General features: G+C 53.0%; 2 protein-coding genes across 14 annotated transcripts in view; both read left to right on the forward strand.

Annotated features, from left to right (window-relative positions):
* Positions 1-3,413: 3,413 nt before the first annotated feature.
* Positions 3,414-19,578, forward strand: SLC16A5 (solute carrier family 16 member 5). Of its 9 annotated transcripts, none has more exons than XM_042966835.1 (6): positions 4,763-4,845; positions 8,247-8,505; positions 10,890-11,033; positions 15,937-16,553; positions 16,647-16,746; positions 17,979-19,578. In XM_042966835.1, exons 2-6 carry the CDS (start codon positions 8,307-8,309, stop codon positions 18,224-18,226), a joined length of 1,308 nt encoding a protein of 435 aa, XP_042822769.1. In that variant the 5' UTR covers positions 4,763-4,845; positions 8,247-8,306; the 3' UTR covers positions 18,227-19,578. The 9 variants fall into 9 exon arrangements, with proteins under 9 accessions (XP_042822768.1, XP_042822767.1, XP_042822771.1 ...); XM_042966830.1 differs by adding an exon at positions 7,814-7,987 and having other exon boundaries at positions 4,773-4,845; positions 15,937-16,746; XM_042966831.1 differs by lacking the exon at positions 4,763-4,845 and adding exons at positions 6,515-7,089; positions 7,814-7,987 and having other exon boundaries at positions 15,937-16,746.
* A 1,717-nt stretch (positions 19,579-21,295) lies between these two features.
* The window catches only part of ARMC7 (armadillo repeat containing 7), a 38,505-nt gene continuing 34,100 nt past the window's right edge, over positions 21,296-25,700 (forward strand). For 3 of the 5 annotated variants that reach the window (XR_001511247.2, XM_042966593.1, XM_007091238.2), the window contains exons 1-2: positions 21,296-21,614; positions 21,709-21,852. Coding sequence is in view for 4 of the 5 variants with exons in the window: in XM_042966593.1 (XP_042822527.1) it covers positions 21,524-21,614; positions 21,709-21,852 (235 nt within the window). In the remaining variant the exon portion in view is untranslated. Of the gene's footprint in view, positions 21,615-21,708; positions 21,853-23,816; positions 23,822-25,700 lie in introns of all 5 variants that reach the window. The other 2 variants (XM_015541639.2, XM_015541638.2) reach the window with 2 other exon arrangements.

The raw sequence follows: 25,700 nt of genomic DNA on the forward strand, positions 1-25,700 counted from the left end.
GTGGACATCCCTGTCTTGTTCCTGACCTTGGGGGGAAAGCTCTCAGTTTTTCCCTATTGAGGATGATATTACCATTGGGTCTTTCATATATGGCTTTTATGAGCTCAAGGTATGCTGCTTCTATCCCTATTTTCTTGAGGGTTTTTATCAAGAAAGGATGCTGCATTTTGTCAAATGCTTTCTCTGCATCTATTGAGAGGATCATGTGGTTCTTGTCCTTTCTTTTATTGATGTGATGAATCACTTTGATTGTTTTGCAGATATTGAACCAGCCCTCCATCCCAGGTATAAATCCCACTTGGTCGTGGTGAATAATTTTTTTAATGTATTGTTGGATGGAGGAAAGAGCTTCTAAGCTGACACTTAAAGACCAACCGGGAACCAATCAGTTAAAGACAAGGCTCCTTGAGACAGTGTTCCAGGGAGATTGAACAACCATGCACATGCAAAGATCTCAGGGGGTTTGGCCAACCAGCGACAAAATGTGGTGGTGGTTGCTATCATTACTGATATATGGCAGTGGTGCTATTAACTGATTACTTACTATTAATTCCTGAAGATTTATGATTTTGAGCAAGTGCTTCCCTCTCTCTTTGAGCAGGTGCCTCAGTTCCCTTATCTGTAGGATGATGACCCTTCCAACTCTGTCCTTGGTCACCCACTCCTTATTGACAGCTGTCATAGGCCCTAACAACACAGGACCTGAAACTAGGCTGTGCACTTAGACCAGCACTTAGGGGACAGTCACAGAGGAAGGCTGGGGAAGGTGTAGAGAATGTCTGAGAGCCCCAGACACTGGCTCTGAGCTCTGCAGCCACTGTGACCATGCCCCAGCCTGGAGGAAACCTCACCGTGGAAAGACACTCAGGATCCAGGGTGGTGGAAGGAGTGTGCCCACAGCTATATAAATTTTATCTTGATGAAGCAGAGGTCAAATGTAAGGGTGGAGGTCCCCAGAGGACAGTGAGATCCTGGGGCAAAGAGAGGGTAGGAGCTTCCAGGAAATCCCTGGGTATTGAGACCCTGGATCCCACCAGAGTACCCAGGAATGGGGTGGAGGGCTGTATCCTGCCTGTTCTGAGTACCCAGGGGCAGGAACTGCCACTGACAGGACTAAGCCAGGCTGAGATGAAGGGTGTTGAGATGGTGCAGACCCCTGAGTATGATCCCCTCAGTCTCCCACACCAGACCCCCCCAAGGCTTGAGACCATCCCTAGAGGACCAAGGATGCACTTTAATGGATCCCATCCCCTCCTCCCAGTGTTTGTATCTAAGGAAATTCAGGCTAAGCTAAATGACCCTTCATGTAAGAGTCAATTCCAGCACTGAGACCGCTGGCAAGAAATGAGACATAGGCACAGTGATGATATGTGTCCAAGATGTACCTTATAATTAATACAGGCATCTCCTACACAATTCACCCAGAAGTTAAGGCACCTTAGCGTGGGTGAAGTGGTATCTCATTGTGGTTTCGATTTGTGTTTCCTTGATGACTAATGCTGTTGAGCATCTTTTCATGTGCTTGTTGACCATTTGTATGTCTTCTTTGGAGAAATGTCTACTCAGACCTTTTATCCATTTTTTAATGAGGTTATTTGTCTTTTGGTTGTTATAGGTGTTCTTTGCATATTCTAGATACAAGTTCTTTCTCAGCTATATTATTGCAAATATTTTCTCCCATTCTGAGGGGTATCTTTTTACTTTCCTGATAGTGTTTTGGCACACAAAAGTGTTTAATTATTTTTTTAAGTTTGTTTATTTATTTATTTACTTATTTATTTTTGAGAGAAAGAGAGAAAGTTGGGGAGAGGCAGAGAGAGGGAGACCGAGGATCTGAAGCCGGCTCCAGGCTGACAGCCGAGAGCCCCACTGGAGGGCTCAAACTTGAGAACTGAGAAATCATGACCTAAGTCAGAGGCAGATGCTTAACCACTGAGTCACCCAGGCGCCCCGATGATCCTTTTTTAAAAATTATATGTGTATGTGTGTGTGTGTGTATATATATATATATATATACACACATATATATAAACATATATATATATATATATATACACACATATATATAAACATATATATATATATATACATATATATATATTTTTTTTTTTTTTTTTTAAGAGAGACAGATTGTGAGTGAGGGAGGAGCAGAGAGAAAGGGAGACACAGAATCCCAAGCAGGTTCCAGGCTCCCAGCTGTCAGCACAGAGCCCGATGCTGGGCTGGAACTCACCAACCATGAGATCATGACCTGAGCCAAAGTCCGAGGCTTTAACCAACTGAGCCACCCCACCCAGGAGTCCCTTATTTTTTATATATTTTAGAGAGAGAGACAGAGTGTGAGTGGGGGGAGGAACAGAGAGAGAGGAAGACACAGAATCCAAAGCAGGCTCCAGACTCTGAGCTGTCCGCACAGAGCCTGATTCGGGGCTCAAACTCACTAACGGAGAGTTCATGACCTGAGCCAAAGTCGGACGCTGAACCAAAGTTGGACGCTTAAACGACTGAGCCACCCAGGCGCTCTCCCCTCCCCCCCCCCCCCTTTTAAAATGGTGTGTGGTGAGAATCCGAGCTCATCTTTTTGCATGTGCATTTTCAGTTGTTCCAGCACCATTTGCCGAAAAGACCATTCTTTCCACACTGGGTTGTCTCAGCATCTTTGTGGAAAATCAGCTCATCAGAAATATGAGGGCTTATTCTCAATTCTCTTCTATTTGACCTATGTCAATCCTGACGCCCGCACCAAACTGTCTTGATTACCATAACTTTGTAGTAACTGAATAAGCTTTAAATAATACATATTAAGGGCTGGCTAGTGGGGAAGAAGATGGAAAAGAGCCCGCAGCTCTGAAGAGCGCATGCGGAAGTGGTGGGCGTCCTCTGATCTGCCTCCAAAGGTCTGAGGGTGGCCCTCTTCGCTCGACCGCGGGTATCTGCCTGCGTTCTCCTGGTGCGGCCCTCAAGCTCCAGGCTTTCAACGCAAGGACCACTGGGGAGCTAAAGCCGCCAAAGAACGCTCCACCCTGGCCTCCCACCCGACTCCCGCTGGGAGGTGGAGCCCCTTAATGGCACGCTTTCTCCCTCCCTCCCATTCCTGGAGGCTCTAGCGCGCAGAGGCAGCGGGAAAATCCACAAGTGGAAAAGAGTCTGCGACCTATGCAAATCACAAGCTAATGATATGCTAATCGTGTCGCGGAGCCGGCATCTCAAGCCCCGCCCGGCTACTGGAAGGTCCAGGCCACTCGGAGCACTGGGCCAGGCTGAGGTTGGAGGTGCAGGACCCAGTCACGCCCAGCCACGCCCCCCCACCACGAGGCCCCGCCTCCTTCCCCACTGGACGGGGACTCGGAGGTGGACCCGCCCACCGGCGCCCTGTGCCCGCCCCTCGAGGGCGCGGTTCTCCGCCTGTCGGCGTCCTGCCTCCTCCATCGCCCGCTGGCGGGGCCGCAGGAAGCCGGGCGCGGCGGGAGTGGAGCCGCTTTTCTGCCGGGCCGCGCGAGCCGGTGAGCGGGCCCCCCGGGACCCCCCTCCCCCGCACTGTCCCAAAGGTGCCCTCCCGCCGAGGTCCTCGTCAGCGCCGTCGCAGACCCGCCTCGCCGTGGGCGTCCCGGGCCCCTTCCCGCTTGTGACGGGCTCTGGGTTGAGGATCCAGGAAAGTCTTGTCCCATTCCTGAGCTGCCCCAGCCTGGGATGGCTGGGGACCCCCATGCCTGAGGGGTCTCTCCCAAGCCGTTCCCATCCTCCAGGGTCTAGGGGGCTGGGGGAGGCACCGGCACCGGCACCGGCACCGCGCAAGGCCTGGCCTGAAATCACGCGGGCGCTGCCTGGGCGTCCCAGACGCCCCACCCAGAGGAGATCCGTCCTGGGGAGGGTGGGAAAGCAGAATGGAAACGAGAGCCAGGACGGCAGGGACGGGGCCAGGCTGGGAAGAGCTCATGAAGTCCCTGTGGCCTACCTATCCCATCCCCCACCCAGGCTGAGGTCAGCCGGCCCCTGAATGTGGGGGAACCTTTGGAGGCAGAGAGAGGAGGAGGGTGACCTGCCCCAGTTCGAGGAGATCTGGAACGCCCTGTTCCTTCCATAGCCCCTGCCAAGTGCAGAGGTTTGAAGACTTGTCAGTCCCAACCTCAAGCTGGTTCTGGCAGCTCTTCTGTCCAGAGGAAGCCCTACCACTGCCACCCTGTGTCCTGGGCCCTGCCTCATATGGGGTCTGGGGAGGGAGGGATCTTCAGGGACTGCTCTGGGGCTGGTGGTTCTTCCTTTAACCCTCACCGTGGGAAAGGAGCCATCCCCTCCACTCAGCACACCAAGACCCTGCAAGAGAGCTTTGGCTCACTCCTGTGACCATGCCTGCAAGCTTAGCGGGGCAGAGAGGGGATTCTGAGGGCCTAGGGAGGGCTCTGGCATCAGATGGGAAGCCCTAAAAACAAACCAAGGTGTGTGTGCAATGTGTGAAGGACAAGAAATGCTATTTGAATTTGTGCCCTGCCCATAAACCCAGCTCCCTGCCACTTGGGCGTGAAGGTAGTCTCACTCTGGGCTGGGGTTCCTGAGGGCTGAGGTGGGCAGCTCCTGTGAAAAGCTGCTCACTTCCAGTCCCAGGAAGTGAGAGTGAAGTGTCTCTAGCCGCATTTCTTTCTTTGCCTCAACCACAAGCCAGGCAGTGATCATGATTCATGGTGCCCAGTACAAAGGAAAGACCACTTCCCTGCTGGGACAGAATTGGAGCCAAAGCACCCAGCCCCATCTCTGCTCTGCTCTGCTTGACTCTCCTGGAATGGACCTGTCGGCCAGGAAGCCAGATCACCCCTGGTCCTGGCCTTGCCTGCCTCCCAGGGAACACAGGTGGGTCACTCACATTGATATTATCTTTCGTGCTCACCCAAGGCTGGGTGGGGGTGTGTGGAGGTCCCTTCTCATAGCGTGCGGGGTGGGGGAAGGAGGGTCGACAACGATAAACAAGGGAATAATCCACTCCAATGTGGTGTGAAAAGTACTATTTAGGAGAGAAATAGGGGTACCTGGGTGGCTCAGTAGGCTAAGCCTCTGACTTTAGCTCAGGTCCTGATCTCACAGTTTGTGAGTCTGAGCTCTGAATCAGGCTCTGTGCTGATAGTGCAGAGACTGCTTTGGATTCTCTCTCTCTCCCTGTCTCTGACTCCCCCCTCTCTCACTTGCTCTCTCTAAAAAATGAATAAAATGAAACCTTTTTTTATATTTAAATTTTTTTGTTTATTTTTGAGAGAGAGACAGAGCGTGAGTGGGGGAGGGGCAGAGAAAGAGGGAGACACAGAATCTGAAACCAGCTCCAGACTCTGAGCTATCAGCACAGGGCCCAATGCAGGGCTCGAACTCACTAACCGGGAGATTGTGACCTGAACTGAAACCAAGAGTCAGATGCATAACCGACTGAGCCACCCAGGTGCCCCCAAAATAAAACACTTTTTCAAAAAAGGGGAACAGGGGTACCTGGGTGGCTCAGTCAGTTAAACATCAACTTTGGCTCAGGTCATGGTCTCACTGCTCATGGGTTCTAGCCCCGCATTGGGCTCTGCTGACAGCTCAAGAGCCTGGAGCCTGCTTTGGATTCTGTGTCTCCCTCCCTCTCTGCACCTCCCCACCTCAAAAATAAATAAAACATTAAAAAAAAAAAAAAAAAAGGAGAGAAATAGAGGAAGAAGGCCTAGCCCAGCCTGGGGTGGGGGCCAGGGGAGCTTCCCAGGAGTGCTGTCAGGACTGAATCTTGAAGGACCAACAGGATTCCCTCTGGCTAGGATTTTGGAATGTCCACAGCTTAGTTCTTGAGGAGGGCCCAGTTTATTGGACGAAGGGGCTGGAGGACCAAAAGGACCAAAAAGCTGTGACCTAGGAGTCACTGGGGGTATGGAAGAGGACGCCCCCTTGTGGCAGGCAGAGTTTACAAGGGAACTCCCAGAGGGAGGCCAGGGGTCCTCAGACCTGGGAGGCAGGGCTCCCAGCCGGCAAAGAAAGAGCAAAGGTGCTTGGGGTTTCCTGGGCTCTGACTGTCCCTGGAGGCCTGGAGGAAGGAGAAACTGGGAAGAGTCAGCCCCATTGAAAGATTCAGAGTAAAGGTCAGAATCCTGGACAAAGTCCCCAAAGGGCTGCCCAGAGAAGTGGCTGCTGAGAAGGGTACTATAGAAACTTCTCTGTAGAGGGGCAGGACAAGCAGGAACAAGAAAGGACCAGAACTGGGAAATGGGGAGGGGCTGGGCTGAGATCCAGCCTCCAGCACCCCCTCCCCCACATGTCTCCCCTGTCACCCACCTCCTCCCTGCCACCTTGGGGTCAGTGACAGTGTGCTACTCTGAAGGGAACCGGCAGGGTCCCAGGGCTCAGATGGGACAGGAGTAGAGCAGTGGGGACGGAAAGGGCAGGAGGAGGTGAAGGTTGTGGAGGAAGCCTGGGCGTCCTGGGAAGAAGAGGGGAGAGCAGCGGGTCCGGGAAGGCTGGGCAGGGGCGGGGGGGGGGGGCGGGTACAAACTGTGGCGACGGTGTGGAGGGGACATTTGGGCCAGCACGGACAGGATCAGGTGGCGCTGGTGGCCTTTCCATTTGCTGTGGATACAGAAATCCTAGAAGGGACTGTGTCTGAGGTTTGCCCGAGCCCGGAACTGGGCCAGGAGGATTGGGGCTGAGGGATCTCTAGGGCCAGTATCACATGCAGGAGCCAGGATGGCAGGACGCCAGCGCTTACAGCATACGCACGCACACTCTCACTCACCCTGAGGTTGGGCTGAATGGGCCACTTACTTTGGCAGGGCTCCTGGGGGTCCTCTGGGGAGGGAGCAGACTTTGTGTCCAGAGAAGAGAGAGATTGGAGCGTGTGAAGGAGGCAGTTTAGGGCGGTTCCCATAGGTGCTATTTTAAAGCACCTGAGCCTGGGGCAGAAGGTGTGGAGCGCTCGGCATGTTGGGAAGATGGGGTTGCATATTTCTGATAGTTTCCTGAGTTTCCATGGATCTTCCCAGGACCTGGGCTAAAAGGAAGAAAACTGTGGGAACCGGAGCTCAGGGGATCCATTGGCTTCACTGGGGTGAAGGCTGCCAGAGCCCAGAGCTCTGAGTGCGGGTGAGGTCTGAAGGCCACGGGGAACCAGGAAGCAGGAGGAGAGCCCAGAGAGAGGGGACTGGAAAAGCACTCTGCATTTGAGGAGGGGGCCTTGGGGCTTTGAGGTCTGATTACGGCAGCTTCTGTGATGGGAGGGCGGCCCCTGGATGGGCGGTGTCGGGGGGGGGGGGGGTGGGGGCGGGGAAGGCGAGAAACTGAGATAAGACTGAGCCAGATATGGGGGTGGTACGGTTTCATCTGCATGGTGTGTGACCCCATGTGCATGTGGTGTGCCTGTATATTTGTGTAGCATTTGTTTATCTCTGGGCTTGTCTGCATGTGTCCGTCTAGGTGTGTATTTGTACATGTGATGTCTGCATGTGTGACTGTGTGTGTGTCTGTGTCTCTAGATTTTTCTGTGTGAGCGTGTATCGGTGTAAGTGTATCTGCATGTTTGGGGGTGGGTGGAGGGGTTGCTCAGAGAAGCCCTGGCAGGTGGTGGGTCATTATCCAGCATCACTGTAGAACTTGACTCTGTCATGGGCTCCCTGTGAAAGGAGTAAGTGCCAAGGGCCTTTGGATGAGACCTGAGCCTTTTCCCAAAAGCTGCTGGTTTGGTGCCCTTGGAGGACTATTCTGTGTGTGCTCCTTTGACTACACACAGCACCGGCTCACCCACCTAGGCAGTCTCAACAGCAATGACGGTAGAGCCGGCAGCGTTGTGAAAGTCTGTGTTTGTGTGCAGGAAGCCTGCTTATGGATGTTTGAAAATACATCTGTGTGTGCCTGCGGGGGCATTGGGACTAGGCTGGCTCTAGAGGTCTGTTCCATTCTACAAGCGACTACTGAGTGCTTGCTGTGTGCGGGAGGGGACCCCAAGACTGGGCCAGGAAGTACCACCCGCTGACCACCAAACGATGTAAGTCTAGGAAGAGTTCCACCCACCTGCCCTGTTGCATTGTTGGCTCACCTACCCGCCTCTCCTGACAGGCTGGCTCTGGGAAGTGGGTGAAAGGAAATGCCAAGGCCAGCGTGTTTGCCTCTGGCCACCTCCTAGGGGGCGGTACACTTGGTGATACCTAGTGCTGGGGCAAGAGGAAGGAATGGTTTCAGCCACCCAGGGAAAGTGGCAGGTGAACACGGGGAGGGTCGGCAGCTCCATTCTGTCCCCTCCACAGGTGGCCCAGGCAGTGGCAGCCGTGACAGTGAGGCGGTGACAGCAGAATTTGTGGCAAAGGATGCCCCAGGTCCTGGAGCGTGCAGAGGGCTGCTGGGCCTGGGTAGTGCTGCTGGCCTCCCTGGTGACCCAGGGCCTCACCCTGGGCTTCCCCACATGCACTGGCATCTTCTTCACTGAACTGCAGCATGAGTTCCAGGCCAGCAACAGTGAGACCTCCTGGTTCCCCTCCATCCTGACAGCCATGCTCCACGCTGGGGGTGAGCAGCCTGGGGAGGGCCCAAGGGAGGGTTGAGAAAGAGCAGGGGGTGAGAGAGGAAGCCACAGTCTCCCTGGCCTCCTGGATCCCTCTCTCTGCGACCACAGGCTTTGTCTCATGGGGTGAATTCCTAAGATGTCACCTGATTTCAGCAGGGCCAGCCCCCCTGGCTGGAATCCCGTAGGTCTGGGCTGGGCAGGTCTGAGCTAGGCTGGGCTGGGGAAGGGGAGAGGGCTAGAGGCACCTGGGATACAAAGCCAATCCTCTCAGTGGCTGGGGGATCAATGCGGACTGTAGGAATGTCAGGCACTCAGCAGACTTGAGGAAGAGACACTTGAGTGATCTCTCTGAACCTGTTGCTTCCTCTGCAATATAGAGGTAATGCCCAGCACCCTACCCACCTCCTACATGGGATCATAGGGAAGATCACATGACTCCCCGGAAAGTAGTATTTGGAGGCCCTCGTTAGAGTCTTCAGTATGGGAAAGGGGGCTTGAGGTACACACCAGGTGCAAGATCGGGGCAGGGCAAGAGCCCCATCTCTCACCCTGAGGCAGAAGGGCTGGGGAGGTGGCCGGGAAGGCAGTGCCCCACCTCATTTCCTGTTTGGCTCCTCCAGGAATGTGACCCCCTCACCTTGTGAAGGGGGAAGGCCAGGGCTGCCTGCGAGGCTCTCTACAATAGACTTGGGCTCAGGGGCCTGCCCCTGGCTCCTGAGAGCTCTATCACGGAGACTCCATAGACAGTGACCTCCTCCCGGTGTCAGGGTGGGGGCCGGTCAACTGCAGCCAGATCTCCCAGTCCTCAGGACTCTCCCCATGGGTGTGCTTGCTTGCCTCAGGTGACCCCATCTCCCTACCAACCTCCTGCCACTCCCTCCACCTGGTACCAGCAGCCTCCTTGTTATTCCAGGTCCTTCCTTCCAATTGGGCAGGAGGTCAGACTGCGATAGATGCCCTCACTGAGGTGATCCCTGCACCTGCCGCCCCAGGGCATGGGCTCGGGCCCTGGGAAAGGCTGGGACTGGCCCAGACCGCATGACCTTTTCACCTACAAGGCTGGAGCAGAAGTGGGAACTTCAGGCAGTTCCTTCCATGCTTCCAGAGAGGGGTCTGCGTCAGGTACTGGGAAACCGGCACCCAGTGGGGACCCCCACTTCTCCACCAGCTTTAGACTTACCGCCCCCTGGCAGGCACACCAGCCCCTCAGTCGGCCTGGGATTCCTGTCTGTCTCACATACATACACCTTTAGCCCATACTCATTCAGAGTATTGTAGACATTTTAAACTTGAATGTGTCCTTGATCCCAGGCACTCCCTGCCCCACCCATCTTAGAGATGAAGAAAACAAGCAAGCACAGAGTATAGGGCATGCTCAGGGTAGCAGAGTGGGTTTGGGGAGCAGTGCCCCTGCAGAGGAAACCCCCTGCCTCCCGGCACCCTCAGCTGGCACAGGTCCCAGCCCTACCCCGAACTCCATGACTCAGGACTTTTCCAAAGTCAGGCCAGAATTTGGGGTGGGGAAGATGGCAGAAGTGTGGGACAGCAGTCATGTTCACTGCAGAGGCTTGCCTCTCTATAGCGGCCTCTGCTTGATTATCTCTGAGTATGGGCCACTCGCTTCCTCTGTCACTCCCATACTCATACTGGCTCACAACCCCCTCTACCCCAGAGGCACACATGCGCACGTGCACACACACACTTCCCTTGTCCCTTTGGCTGCGCTCTGGGAGAGTAACTCTGGAGAAACTCCATTATGTGTCCTTGAGGGCAGGGCACCTGGTGAATGAGGCCCTGCCAGGTGAGGAGAAGCAGCCAGCCAGGACTGGCTGCTTTCTGCCCTGGCTCTGGAGTCGTGAGAAAGTAGCTCAGGATGGGGGTGGGGTGGAAGAGAACAGGCCCTTCTCCACCAGAAGCCAAACATCTGAGTGCAAGACTTTGTGTTGGCTGGATGTGATGGGGGTAGGGGGAGAGGGCACCCCACCCAGTTTTCTCCAGGGTCCCAGGCTGCCCACCCTGGACGTGATGGAGCATAGTGGGAGGACTGTGGCCAGTCCTCTTGAGAATGGGAGGTAGGCAAGAGCCTGAACACTCGTGGGACCTCCCCTCGCAGCTGGTCAGATGTCATCCAGTGTGACCTCCTGTAGGGGAGGAAACTGAGGCACTGAGAGGGATTGCGTTTGCCCCAGCCCAGAGCCAGCCTGTGGCAGGGTGGCAATCAAAATCTAGGCTTACAGGCCTCAGGGCTGTGCCCTTTAAGCTGCCACACTAGTTCCTGCTGGAAGCACCTCCCGACCCCCCTGTCTGCCTCCCTGCAGATCTCCTCACTCAGCTGCCACCTGCTGGCTGCCTCCTCACCCCTGCCCTTCCCTGCTCCTCCTCACAGGACCCCTATGCAGCATCCTGGTGGGACGCTTTGGCTGCAGAGTGACGGTGATGCTGGGGGGCGCACTGGCCAGCCTCGGCATGGTGGCCAGCTCCTTCTGCCACACCCTTAGCCAGCTCTACCTCACGGCAGGATTCATCACAGGTGACTGTATTCCCATTTCTAGAATTTCTGGGTGCCTCCAAAAAAGTGCCAGACGTAAGTGCAGGCAGTGTGCCTTATCTTCTGGGGCTGCTTCTAGTCACACGAGGGAGAAGGACAACGAACAGATAAATAAAGAAGGATTGTTGCTGATCATGACAAGCACCTGAGAAGACAGGACAGCTGATATGATCGTGTCCTGGCTCGGGATGGGGGTGGGCAGAGATTCAACAAGCGAAGAGGTAAAATATCTAGAACACCCCATGCAGAAGGTAAAGCAAGGGCGGGAGAGGTTACTACTTTCAACAGGGCAGTGAGGGAAAGCCTTGCAGAGAAGGGGACATTTGGGCAGAGAACTAATGGGGAGGTGAGGGAATCTGCAACCAGGCCCTTGGGGAAAGAGCATTCCAACAGCAAGGGCAAAGGCCCAGAAGCGCCCAGCAGGCAGTGAGGTGGCCAGTAGGGTAGAAGCACACGAGTAAGGGGGTCAAAAGGTGGGGTGGCGGCTGGATGGGGGGTTCAGTAACATCATCCAACTGCCATTTGTAGAGCACCACTCTGGCTCCTGTATTGAGCACTGGGGGGGGGGGGGGGGTGCGGTGCACCAGGTTGGAGCAGGAGAACAGGTACAGACAGGAAGTGGCTATGCCTTCAACCAGGGCAATGTGATGGAGACGATAAGTGGTCAGGTTCAGGACTGCAGGTGAGGTGCAGAAAAGAATTGGCACCTCTGCAATTGGCGGGACTCGAACCCACAGACTGTGAGATCATGACCTGAGCCGAAGTCGGACGCTTAACCGACTCAGCCACCCAGGCACCCTGAGCATCCAATTCTTGATTTCAGCTCAGATTAGGATTCCAGGGTCGTGGACTCCTGGTCCAAGCTTCTAGGACCCAAGAAGGGTGACACCAAGGTTTTTGCCCCAAACCACCAGAAGGATGAAGTAGCCTTTAACTACAATGGGGAAACTAGGGGAGGAGCAGGTTTGTGGGCGCTTGGGAAGCTCAGGTGTGGACACATCCAATCTGAGCTGCAATAGGCAGTTAGGGATCAAGACATGGCTGGCATTCAGGTCTTGAGGCGAAGTATCATCCTGCTCTCCCTGAGGGAACAAGGGTGGGTGGCTGAGGAGGCCTGAACACTGAGTCCCAGGACGCTGCAGTGCCCAGCATTCTGGGTGGGAAGAAGTGACAGAGGCAGGAAGAGACACAGGAGAGCAGGATTTCTCATGAAAGCAAGCAAAGAACGTGCACAGGGTCGTGGCGGGAGTGAGGGCTGCTGTGGATCAGATGGAGGGGACCAGCCTTGATCTTTGGATTTGGCAATATGGAGGTTGGTGACGTTGATAAGAGCAATTCTGGAGCAGAGGTGAGAGTGAAAGTCTGATTGGAATAGATTCAAAAGAGAATAGGAAGACAGGAATTGGAGACAGCCAAGATAAACAGTATTTCCAGGAAGTTACAGTGAAGGGGAATGGAGAAATGGGCCAGTATCCAGAAGAGGCTGGGGTCAAGAGAGGGGTTTTTTTTTTGTTTTGCTTTGCTTTGTTTTGCCTTTTTTTTTTTTTTCTAGAGAGTGAGAGAGAACGTGCGCACACATGAATAGGGGAGGGGTAGAGGAAGAGAGAGAGAGAGAGATTGAATCTCAAGCAGGGTCCATGCTCAGTGCAGAGCCCAGAACAGGCTGGATCTCATGACCTGAGCTGAAATCAAGAGTTGGACACTCAAGGGACTGAGCCACCCGGGCGCCCTTTCCTCCCCGCCTTTTTTAGATTGTGTTGTTTGTTCGTTTGTTTGAGAGAGAGAGAGGGAGAGAGAGACGCACTCACACACAGAGGAAGAGACAGAATCTTAAGTAGGCTCCACACTCATCACAGAGCCCGATGCAGGGCTCGATTCCACGACCCTGGAATCCTAATCTGAGCTGAAATCAAGAATTGGATGCTCGGGGTGCCTGGGTGGCTGAGTCGGTTAAGCGTCCGACTTCGGCTCAGGTCATGATCTCACAGTTTGTGGGTTCGAGTCCCGCGTCGGGCTCCGTGTTCACAGCTTGGAGCCTGGAGCCTGCTTTGGATTCTGTGTCTGCCTCTCTCTCTCTGCCCCTCCCCCACTCACACTCTGTCTCTCTCTCTCAAAAACAAATAAACATTAACAAAAATTTTAAAAATAAAAAAAAATTGGATGCTCAAAGGGGCTCCTGGGTGGCTCAGTTAGTTAAGCATCAAACTTCAGCTCAGGTCATGATCTCGCAGTCCATGAGTTCAAGCCCCACGTCGGGCTGTGTGCTGACAGCTCAGAGCCTGGAGCCTGCTTCCAATTCTGTGTCTCCCTCTCTCTCTGCCCCTCCCTCACTTGCACTCTATCTCTCTCTGTGTCTCAAAAATAAACATTAAAAAAAAAAAAAAAGAATTGGATGCTCAACAGATTGAGCCATCCAGGTGCCCTATGTTTTTTTTTTTTTTTAAGTTTATTTATTTTGAGAGAAAGGATAGAAAGCACATGTTTGCACAAGTGGGGGAGGGGCAGAGAGAGAGAGGGAGAGACAATCCCAAGCAGGCTTTAAGCCATCAGTGCAGTGCCAGATGCTGGGTTCAATCTCACGAACAGTGAGATCATGACCTGAGCCGAAAGCAAGAGTCAGACGCTTAACCGACTGAGCCACCCAGGCGCCCCACCCCCCATTTTTTGCTTTTTTAAACTGCTTTATTAACTTCACAATATATAATGAGTATCGTTCCATGCAATAGAGTAAAACTCCCCTGCTGACAGAATCTTACTGACTGGGTCAAAATATAACATTAAAAGTGTGCCTGGCTGGCTGTCGGTAGAGCATGTGACTCTTGATCTCAGAGTCGTGAGTTCAAGCCCCATGTTGGGCATGGAGCCTACTTAAAACAAAAGCAAAACCCACATTCAATTAGAAGCTGGTTGGGGCACCTGGTTGGCTCAGTTGGTTAAGTGTCCGACTTCAGCTCAGGTCGAGTTCTGTTTGTGAGTTTGAGCCCCACATTGGTCTCTCTGCTGTCAGCATGGAGCCCACTTTGGATATTCTGTCTCCCTCTCTCTGCCCCTTACCTGCTCGCTCTCTCTTTCAAGAATAGGGGTGCCTGGGTGGCTCAGTCGGTTAAGCATCAACTTCAGCTCAGGTCATGATCTCACAGTTTGTGGGTTCAAGCCCCGTGCCAGGCTCTGTGCTGACAGCTCAGAGCCTGCTTTGGATTCTGTGTCTCCCTCTCTCTCTTTGCCCCTCCTTCGCTTGTGCTCTGTCTCTCTTTCTCAAAAATAAATAAACGTTAAAAATTAAAAAAAAAAACAAAAATAAACATTAAAAAAAAAAAGCTGATAACAGGAGCCCCACAAGAAACAGGTAACACCAAAAGGTTTACAATCAAGGTACATCGTGAACATGTAAGTTTAGGAAGCAGGTGTGTCTTCTTATGGACTTGAGGGAAAACATCAGGATTCAAGGCATAAGGCAAAACTCATCATGATGGTCACAGTGAGGAGTGAGGAGGGTCAGTGCTAACTGCTCGCAGGCCATAAGTGAGTTGCTTTGCCCTCTGATGTCTCACTGCCTCCTCAATCCTTCTCAAATTCTCTTCTCTTACCCTTGCCCGTGGCTCTCCAAGCCTCTGACTCCTGTCTCACCTATACTGCAGGATAGAATGGCCTATGATTTACTCTAGGCTCATGATACTCACCAGCTTCCAAAGGGAGGGCTGGGGACCCTCAGGGCCACCAGGAGCAGGTACTGAGAAGGGAGTGATGGCAGGGTTTCTGTTTCGGTTTGGTTTTAATGGGAGAAATAACGATAAAGGAGAATGATCTGGCAAAGAGGAGAAAACGGTTGGTGCAGGAGAGGGAAATTGCTGGAGGGATACAAGATGCAGGCACAAGTGGAGGACTGGTCTCAGCTGGCAGTCTGGACCGTCCAGTGTCACAAGTGGGAGGCAGGTGATCAGTTGGGAGTGAGGATGGGGAACGGGTGGGGATGCATGGAGAAGGACTGGTGATCTTCCAGAAGGGCATCGCAGGTGGCCCGAGGGCCGTGGTCATGGTGTAGTTGTGAGCTTTCCCTCTAACATGTTCAGCTGTGCAGGGCAGACGTGGATTGGGTCGCGGGTGGCATCTGAACCGAGCCAGGAGAGGGAGGTCTAAGGGAAGCGTACTCTAGGCAGTGGGAACGGCACCGGCAAATGTCCAGCGGTGAGGGGCAGCTTGGTGTCCAGAGGAGGAGAAAGAAGCTGATGTCGCTCAATCATGGTGAGTGACAGGGACAATGGCCTGAGATGATCAGGGCCAGACTTGTGCAGAGCCTTCCAGGGCATAGTAAATTCTGTGGCATTTTTTTTTTTCTAGATGTGATGGGAAGTCTTTGGAAGGCTAAGCGGGGAAGGAACTTACCCCAATTTAGTTTTGTTTTTTTTTTTAATGTTTATTTACTCTTTTTTGAGAGAGAGAGACAGAGCATGAGTGGGTGAGGGGCAGAGAGGGAGACAGAATCTGAACCAGGCTCCAGGCTCTGAGCTATCAGCACAGAGCCTGATGCAGGGCTTGAACTCATGAACTATGAGATCATGGCCTGAGCCGAAGTCGGACGCTCAACCGACTGAGCCACCGGGTGCCCCTCAATTTAGGTCTTTAAAGATCACTCTGGTGCTGTGCCAAGGGGAACAGGTGTGACCCCGGCAGTCCTGGGAAGGCAGATCTGAGGGCAGGGGTGGGACGCTTCTAAGGAGGTGGTGAGGCAGGCTGCTTCCATCTTAAATCCATCCCTGGGGACCTGGACGTGGGTCTGGGCTAGAGCGGAAGGAGGGCAGACATGGGACACGACCCCATGACCCCGCTCTGAGTGCTGGTGGGAGGCCCCCCCAATGCCCTTGAGCCGGTCTCTCTCCCCCTGCAGGCCTGGGCATGTGCTTCAGCTTCCAGTCGAGCATCACGGTGCTGGGCTTCTACTTCTCCCGCCACCGGGCACTGGCCAACGCACTGGCTTCAGTGGGCGTCTCCCTGGGCATCACGCTCTGGCCACTGCTCTCCCGCTACCTCCTGGAGAACCTGGGCTGGAGAGGCACTTTCCTCATCTTCGGCGGGGTCCTTCTCCACTGCTGCGTCTGCGGGGCCATCCTGAGGCCTGTGGCCACCAGCACGGCCCCTGAGACCAAAGAAGGCCCCCCTCCACCTTCCAAGACATCTGCACCTGGCTGCCTGGCAGCGTGCGGTGCGGCCATCCAGCGCCACCTGGCCTTCGACATCCTGCGGCACAACGCGGGCTACCGAGTGTTCACGCTGGGCGTTATGTGGATGATCCTGGGCTTCCCGCTGCCTCACGTCTTCCTGGTGCCATACGCCACGCGGCATGGGGTGGACGAGCACAAGGCGGCCCTGCTCATCTCCATCATCGGCTTCAGCAACATCTTCCTACGGCCCGTGGCTGGGCTGCTGGCAGGCCGGCGGGACTTTGCTGGCCACCGGAAGTACCTGTTCAGCCTGGCAGCCCTGCTCAATGGCCTCACCAACCTGGTGTGTGCAGCGTCGGCGGACTTCCGGGTGTTGGTGGTCTACTGCTTGGTGTACAGCGTGTCCATGAGTGGCATTGGTGCCCTCCTCTTCCAGGTGCTCATGGACATTGTGCCCATGGATCGGTTCTCCAGCGCCCTGGGCCTCTTCACCATCCTGGAGAGCATCTCCATCCTTACCTCCCCGCCACTGGCTGGTGAGGCCCCGGGAGGGAGGGAGGGAGGGCGGGCGGCCAGGCGTACATGGGCGGGACCTGGGTGGCGGGATATGGAGACAGGGAGGAGAGGAACAGTCTGGACAGATTCGGGTGCCATCCAGCATCTCCAGGGCTAGGAACCTGGAATCCGATTTTTCCCAAACACCTTAGGGGCCTGGCCGCAGACTGTTCCCCAGCTGGCACCCAGGGTGTAAATAGTTAAAAATAAGGATTTTCGTACCAGCTGTACTGGAGCCCTTCCCCTTCTTCTCTGTGCCTCTGTTTTCTTATCAGTAAAGTGGGGGCGATAAGAGAATCTACCTTGTAGGCTTGTGAGGATCACCGTTACATAGCAAAGAGCTTACCAGAAAGCCTGGCACGTAATAAGTGCCACGCACGCACATGTTTCCTGTTATTAACATCCTGGCTCTCCCACTTCCTGCCTGTGGGACCCAGGCACGTCATTTTCCTTCTCTGAGCCACAGTGTCATCTACAGAATGCAGACAAGAACACCTGCCCTCGCCACCGATCAGCCTGTGCCAGGCATTGGTGGGCACGGCTGAATACGGAGGCCTAGTCCCCACCTCTCAGGGCTGACTTTCTGGTGGGAGAGTCCGGAATTAAAGCAGAGAGACATGATTTGCTCAGCACAGTGATTTGTGCCGGGAGGGAAACAAACCGATGTGGGAGCAGAGACCCCCATGAGCAGACTTGCCAGGCAGCTGAGAGTGTGACATTCAAAGTGACAGCGAAGGTATGTGAAGCCCTTGCTGCTGGGGGACAGTCAGTACATGGCAGGGGTTAGTACTGTAGTGCAGTGATGATGGGGACTCTTCCCAAGTGTGGCACTGAAGTCCCAGTTTCCGAGGGAGTTCTACAAGCCAACAAGTGGAGACAGCTCACCCAGGAGGAAGTACAGGAGGGCCCAGGCGTGGCTGGGCAGATATCCCAGACTGCTAGCTTCCTGCTACCAAGGGTAAGGGAGACAGGCCCTTAGGTGCTTTTCTGGCCCAGAGGTTCTTCCTGCCCCTGGGAGAGCAGGTTTCCTGTTTCCTCTCGTTTCATTCAACAGATCTCTATTGAGTGCCTTCTAGATGCCAGCCACAATAGCTGATACTGGGGATACGGCAGAGCCAAAAATCAAATCCCTGCTCTCTGAGAGCACACGAGTTAGTGGGAAGGAGGCCTGGCATCCCTGGGACGGTGGCCTAATTTGCTCTCTGTCCCCCAGGGCTCCTCCTCGACACCACCAACAACTTTAGCTACGTTTTCTACATGTCAAGCTTCTTCCTCATATCAGCTGCCCTCTTCATGGGTGGCAGCTTCTGTGTCCTGCAGAAGAAGGAGAGGCAAGGCAGGCCGGCCGAGGCCGAAGGAGCCGTCACAGAAGTTGCCTCAGAGCGAGGCCTCACAGTGGAGGACCCACGTGGTTCCGAGAAGCAGCTGTACACCGAGATCACATATGTGACCAGCGTCTGAGCCCTGGGATCGTGTGTGTGACCAGCGGCTGAACCCCAGGGTCTTGTGTGTGACCGGTGGCTGAGCCCTGAGGTCAGTGAGTGACCACTGCCTCAGCCTAGGGATGTGATGTCCAGCTGCCAGAGGCTGGGGTGAAGGGCTCACCAGGAAGCCTGAACCAAAAGCCATCCAGGCTCTGTACGTTGGGACTCAGCCAGGAGCTGGGACCTTGGAGGCTGGCCTCCAAAGACTCAGGGTTCCTTCCAACCAGCAGAATCCAGGAGCGGGTCCTCCTGACTTTTCCCCTTGGGTACCGGAGTGAGTCTAAACCCTCCTCGGCTCAGCTGGCTGCCCAGTATTGCTGTTGCAAGTCAGCACACTAGACCCTCCAGTCTAGCTCAATGTCTCTGATGTGATCTCTTTGTCCTTCTCCGGCCTCCAGACAGTTCCAAAGACCCCACCCCACCTCTGAGGCCCTCCTGCCCCATTTCTTCTCAAGTGCCCCAGCCTTTGCCTTAGGGCTGCCCACAGCACAGGTTGCTGGGCCTCATGCTTACTGGAACCTTGGGAAGAAGAACCTCGTGTGAGAATGAGTTATGGCCAGTGATGGTGGAGGGCCAGGCTGAGGGGTTGGCCTGGACGCAGGCTACGGACAGATGAAATGTTGGGTAGAAGAGCCATCCTGGCGTCCGAGCCAAGAACTGGAGGGGAGCCCTTCCTTGGCTTGAGTCCTAGAATCAGTGTGAGGAGTCCCTGCACACTGAGCAGGGCCTGCTCTAGGGTCTGCCTCCCTCCCTTGCCCTCCCCTCCCCCTGCCCCCCAATCTTAGCCATGAACATTAGTGCTGGGGTAGATGGAAACCTGACATTTGACTGAGCAGGGTGGGGAAGGATTGCTAGGCAGAGCCCAAGGACCTCTGTGAAGACAGGGCCGCTTTTGCAACAGAAGCCCTTTTACTCCTCCCTCCTGTCCTGCTCTCTTTACTGTGTCACAGGTGTCCACCCTGCTCCCTGTTGGCCTGTGCCTGTGACATGGAGGTCAGTGCTCCCCACATGCATACTCTTTTTGCTGGTACCGTGGTCATCACTTGGGGGCTAGCTGTCATCAGCCCAAACTTGTCCCAGCAGGATACCAACTGAGGCAATGGAAAAAGAGTTTGTTTGAATTACACACAAAAATGTTCCTGCCGCAGGTTATAAACCTGGTGACCTAATGAAACCGGAAAACAGGCGTAAGTCCTGCCCCTCCCCCTTCAGTTCTCCCTGCTCAGCAGGGGTCCGCTCTGACCCAAGTCCTTGTTTGTTGATTCAGGCTCAACCAGGCTCCAACAAGAAAGCCTTATCGGGAAAATAAATTTTATTTTCGTGACCTGACTTCAGCCTTCCTTCTTTTCCTGCCCAGCTGGCGTGAGTAAGCATCCTTGGGGATGTTCAGTTTTTTCCAGGACCCTGCCATGAGTGCCCCCTTATGGTCAAGGAAAGTAGTGCAGAGGTGAAGCTAAGGGCTGTGGGCTGTCATAATTTGCTGTGTAATTTTGGGCACCATCACTGGGCCTTAAAAAAAGGAGGGGGCGCCTGGGTGGCTCAGTCAGTTAAGCGGCCGACTTTGGCTCAGGTCATGATTTTGCAGTCCATGAGTTCGAGCCCCGCGTCGGGCTCTGTGCTGACAGCTCAGCCTGGAGCCTGTTTCAGATTCTGTGCCTCCCTCTCTCTGACCCTCCCCCATTCATGCTCTGTCTCTCTCTGTCTCAAAAAAAATAAATAAATAAACGTTAAAAAAAATTAAAAAAAAAAAAAAGGAGGAGGTTGGCCTGGATGAACTGGATGAATCAGAGTCTCTTCTTGTTTGAAAAATCTGATCCTGAAGACCCCCATTGCCTTCCTGCTCCTCACCCAGTCCTGTGCTTGGCCACCATCTACAGCCTGTGGACTGAAGGGGAAATGCTTGGACACATTTTACCAGGTCCTGTCTCCTCCATCTTAACTGAGTGGAAAAGGAGAGAGTTGGGACTGGTGGGAAGATGGATGCTTTTGGTGCTAGTAGCCACCAGGCTTTGAAGTGTGCAAACCCTATTAGGCCCACTTCCTAGAAACAGATTTCTTTTAAGGAAAAAAAATACCAGTGAACATTCAGCAGAGGGAAATTCAACCTCATCTGCCCCCAGCCAAGAGTGGCAATAATCTCTGGGCAGAATGCTTTCCACAAATATTGAGCATTTACTCCGTGCCAGAGCTGGGCAGAGAAGAGTAAGTCTTGGTGCTGCCCTCAGCACAAAACCAAGGACTGAGAATTGTTCCCCAAGGAGGAAAGCCCCTGAGTCTCTCGGAGGAGACAAATGAGGAAGGGGGAAATGAAGGAAGGCGGCCCATCTGATTCCAGAATCCACACTTAGCTGTTTTCCTGGGAATTCTCTAGAGAGGGTCTGGAGCAGTTCCTGACCAGTGGAGAGTAGAGCTCACGTACATCCTGTCCCTAAGCTCTGCGCCCCTTAGCGCCCAGGACTTTGCTACTCTGTCCAGCCAGAGGCAGAGAAGCCCCTGGCCACCTTGGGATGAGATGTACTTCCCCAGGTTGTATCAGCTCCCCACAGAAGTTGAAGGGCTTGATGAGGGGTCTTGGGGCCACTGTCCTAAGTAGAGCCGCTAGGGTACCCAAGAACCCAGATTCTAGTCATAACTCCTGTCCCAAGGGATGTGCATAGGGCAGGGGCTGACTACAGGCACCATGGTCAAAAGACGCATGTTGGGGTGCAAGGAACTGACGCCCTCATTCCAGAGTCGTCCCTTGGTCTGGGAGGTTGGGGTGCGCCCCTCATCAAGTGCAAAGGGGGTTTTGAGGTCCTTCTGCTTCGACGTTCCCCCCACATGGGCGCCCTCCGACTCCTCTGGGTTCCCAAGGGCCCTTAGAGACACCCCTCGATGCAACCTCGACCCTTCACCACCCTTCCGGTCGCGCGTCGCCTCCAGCCAGGGGCTCAAGGCACAGAACGCGCCGCTCACGCGCGCCGAGCGCAGGAACGACCCGGCCCCTTGTTTGCCTAGGCCCGCCCCTTCCGCCCTCTGGGGTGGGGCTAAGTGAGGCTTCCGCCGGAAACCTGGAATCGAGCAGAAAACCAAGCTCGGAAGCTAGGCTCTGGGTGTTGCTAGTCCCTCGTCCTCGTCTCCTGCGTCCAAATTTAGGTTTTCACGCCCAGTTTTTACAAGGTCCTGAGGCCCCACATTCCAACTTCGGCAGAACCTGAGGCCAGGAAAGGAACCTATTTCCGGCCTCACCTCCCACTCTCCTGTCCTTCCCCGGTCCCCCTCTGCCCCCCTGACCATGGCCCAGAAGCCGAAGGTTGACCCCCACGTCGGGCGCCTGGGATACCTGCAGGCACTGGTCACGGAATTCCAAGAGACGGAGAGCCAAGGTGAGAAGGGCAGGGTGGGGGGCAGAAGACGGGGCAGTGGTCCGGCCGCCACAGCCGTTCCGAACCTGGCCCCAATGCCGCTTTTCTACCGCAGACGCCAAGGAGCAAGTACTGGCCAACCTCGCCAACTTCGCCTATGACCCCAGTAACTACCAGTATCTGCGGCAGCTGCAGGTCCTTGATTTATTCCTCGATTCGCTGTCGGAGGAGAATGAAAACCTGGTGGAGTTTGCTATTGGTAAGGATGGGGCAGATCTCCCAGATGCCTGATTTGACTTGGTGAGATAAGTGAGTTATTGGGAAAGGAATCTTTTAAGCAGTCCCTCTGCTGAGAAGGCAGGTCGTCTCATTGTCTGTACCAGCGATGTCTGTGCCACCTCCTCGGTTAACACATTGTCCCGGGTCACAGCTAGCTTGAGTCAGGTCCGCAACTAATGCCCAGGACTTCCTCTGCATGCGTGCTTTCCCTCCCACTTAGAGATGAGATAATAATTGAGGGAATGGATTGAAGCCACTTGAAGGGAAAAACGTTTATAGAATGCCGTTTTTAAACATCTCTATTAGAAAAAAAAATTTTTTTTAATGTTTATTTTTAAGAGAGAAAGCGTGCACATGGGGGAGAGGCAGAGAGAGGGAGACACAGAATCCGAGGCAGGCTCCAGGCTGTCAGCACAGAGCCTGTCGCGGGGCTCGAACTCAGGAACCAAGAGATCATGACTCTAGCAGAAGTTGGATGCTTAACCAGCTGAGCCACCCAGGTGCCCCATAAACATCTGTGTCCTAATGTATTAATATCAGGAGACGTAGAGGTGATTTGGAATGGCTATGACTTCTGTAGTTGTTATGGTCTAAAACCTATGAATTATTCAGTGGATATACTTATTGGGCATGTACTGTGTGAGGAAGTTACTGTTCTTGTTTTGTTTTTTTCTTTAAGTTTATTTTGAGAGAGGGAGAAGGGGCGGGACAGAGTCGGGGGGGGGGGGGGAGAGAATCCTAAGCAGGTTCCGCACTGTCAGTGCAGAGCCCGACGTGGGACTTGATCTCAGGATCCATAAGATCATGACCTGAGTTGAAATCAAGAGTCAGATGCTTAGCCGCCTGAGCCACCCAGGGGCCCCTGCTGTTCTAAATGCTGGAGATATGGGGAACAAGTTGGGGAAAGGTCTTTGCCCTCAAGGAACTTACATTCTAGTAGGGGGAGACAGATGGTGAGCAAACAAACAAAAAAGCTGAGGCTCTGAAAGAAGCGAACAGGGTGATGATGGAGAGCATAGGTGGGAGCTGCTTCATTTCTGCCATCATGGGAAGTCAGTGTAGAAAGAGGCCCAGCATGGTCAGGAACCCTAAAGCAGGAGGAGCCAGAAAGAAGGCTGATGTGGCAGGCTATGGTGAATGAAGCAGATTGGTACAAAATGGGTTACAGAGGTGGGCGGCACCAGAATTTATAGGGACTTAGATCTAGGCCATGGGAAAGAGTTTGGATTTATTCTGAGGACAAATGTTCATTTTTCAATATGCATCTTAAAAAATAACGTTTTTCTACACAGCCAAAGGAATCTTATTTACATAGAGAAAGAAACCTTTTATTTATTTATTAGGTTTATTTATTTATTTTGAAAGAGAGAGAAAACCCACACGCCTGCCAGTTGGGGAGGGGCAGAGAGAGAGAGAGAGAGAGAATATCACAAGCAGGCTCCGAGCTGTCAGTGCAGAGCCCCATGTGGGGCTCGGTCTCACGAATCGTGAGATCATGACCTGAGCTGAAATCAGGAATCAGATGGTTAACCAACTGAGCCACCCAGGCGCCCCGAGAAAAAAACATTTTATAATAAATCCATTATCACTTAATACCTACTTATGCAAATTTTTCTAATAGTTCCCAAAAGGACATTTTCCTGTTGGTTTGTATAAACCAGGAACCAATCCAGAATTCATGCATTTAATCTGGTTGTGATGTTCCTTAGCTCTCTTTCTCTCTTTCCGTCTTTCTCTCTTTTTAAATGAACTTCGTGTTTTATTTCTTTAATTTTTTAAATGTTTATTCATTTTTTGAGAGAGAGAGAGAGAGACAGAGTATGAGCAGGGGAGAAGCAGAGAGAGAGGGAAACACAGAATCCATAGCAGGCTGCAGGCTACGAGCTGTCAGCACAGAGCCCACTGTGGGGCTTGAACCCACAAGCTGTGAGATCGTGACCTGAGCCAAAGTTGGCTGCTTAACCGACTGCACAACCCAGGCACCCTAAAAAAAAAAAAAATTTTTTTTTTTTTAAGTAAGCTCTATGCCCAATGAAGGGCTTGAACTCATGACTCTGAGATCCAAGAGTTGCATGCTCTATGAGCCAGCTAGATGCCCCATGAACTTTGTATTTTACAACAGTTTTAGAAAAATTGCAAGAATAATACAGAATAATACAGAGAGTTCCCATATATGCCACATCCAGCTTTTCTATTATTAACATCCTACATTAGTATGGTACATTTGTTGCAATTAATAAACCCAGTATTGATACATTATTAACTAAGTCCACACTATTCACATTTCCTTAGTGTTTGCGTAATAGCCTTTTACTGTTCCAGGATCCCATCCAGGATACTATATTACTTTTAGTTGTCACATCTTAGGTTCCTTTGGACTTGCCAGTCTCTTAGACACTCCCTTTTTTTTTTTGATGGCATTGATGGTTTCAAGGATTGCCAGTCAGGTATTTTGTAAACTCTGCCTTAACTGGGATTTGTCTGATGCCTTTTTCTTGATTAGACTGGGTTATGGGTTTGGGGAAGGACAGCCACAGAGGTTAAGTGCCATTTTCATCACATCGCACCATGTCACGGGGCCGTGCTCTCAGCATGACTTCTCACTGTGGGTGACGGCTTTGATCACCTGGCTGAGGTGGTGTTGGTCAAGTTCCTCCACCGTAAAGTTACTCTTTTTTTCTCCTCTTTCCATGTACTCTTTGGAAGGAAGTTACTACATAAATTGTCTCTTTTTGGGGAGCCTGGCTGGCTCAGTCAGTGGAGCATCGAACTCTTGATCTTGGAGTTGTGAGTTTGGGTGTAGGGATTACTTAAAAAATAAAATCTTTAAAAAATAATAAATAAAAAATTAAAAAATAAGTTATCTCTTTTAATCATTAGTAGACTCTTCTTTTGTAACACTAAATATTAAAGGATCCAGACCAGTTCTGCAGAATTTCCCACCTTTCTAATTGTCTGGTTGCCTCTTTCTGGTGTCATTTAGTTTGTTCCTCTTTCCCCTTTATCTTCTGTAGCCTAGAAGTTAGGCTGTAGGCCTTGATAGAATTAACTAACACTTTTTTTTTTTTTGCGCTGAATACATCATTGGTAGGTGTGATTTAAAATTTTGAAAGACCATCCAGGTTGGCCCCTTCTATTTGGGGTACCTGGGGCCAGAGTACAAATGGGGGTCGTCCCTCCTCTTGTCACCACAGTAGGTCTCACATCCTTATGTGTGGACATCCTGGCTCTGTCCATACCTGCTCTGTGGCCACTCCTTCGGACTTAGGAGTGTCCACACAACAGGGGTTGCACACGCCATCAGTCGAGTCCAACCCCCTGGGAGTCAGGATCCAGGAAAGAGGCCCATACAGTTGTGGGAGCAGGTTCAGGGCCTAGAGCTCCAGGTATGGGGCAGAGGAGGATGGGCTCTGGGTGGACTCCCTGGACTCTTCAACCTGTGGAGAAGGCTCTTAGAGTGAGGCCCTCTGAAGCAGGGCCAGGAGCCCCAGTTGCCCAGGTGTACCAGTGGTGCCGGCTCGTGTCTCTGTCCCTCTGGAAGATTATTATGCTAAGTAAATATTCTAAACAATCGGTCACTTTAAGATTTTCTTCTGTGTACGTCCTCCAGCCCCTCCCTCTGCTCCACAGCTTCTGCCATCAGAATGGTGACAGTGGCCCCTGCGGAGCATGTGGCTACACCTCCACCTGGGAGCAGTAGAGCTCCTCCAGCTCAAGCTTTTGACTGGAGAAAACTTGCATGAAAGGAGCAGTCAACCAAAAAAAGTTTTTGCAGGATCAGGAAGTAACTTTCCCAAGGCAGGAGCTCTCTGAGCCCCTGGTGTGCTG

The sequence above is a fragment of the Panthera tigris genome, chromosome E1 (assembly GCF_018350195.1).
Source record: "Panthera tigris isolate Pti1 chromosome E1, P.tigris_Pti1_mat1.1, whole genome shotgun sequence".
Classification (NCBI taxonomy): Eukaryota; Metazoa; Chordata; class Mammalia; order Carnivora; family Felidae; genus Panthera; species Panthera tigris.

Bases quoted from the DNA above. Each gene is read 5' to 3' on its own strand.
- SLC16A5 (XM_042966829.1), top strand. From the start codon at position 8,307: ATGCCCCAGGTCCTGGAGCGTGCAGAGGGCTGCTGGGCCTGGGTAGTG. The intron at 8,506-10,889 runs GTGAGCAGCCTG...TCCTCCTCACAG, and splicing joins AGCCATGCTCCACGCTGGGG to GACCCCTATGCAGCATCCTG. The intron at 11,034-15,936 runs GTGACTGTATTC...CTCCCCCTGCAG, and splicing joins CACGGCAGGATTCATCACAG to GCCTGGGCATGTGCTTCAGC.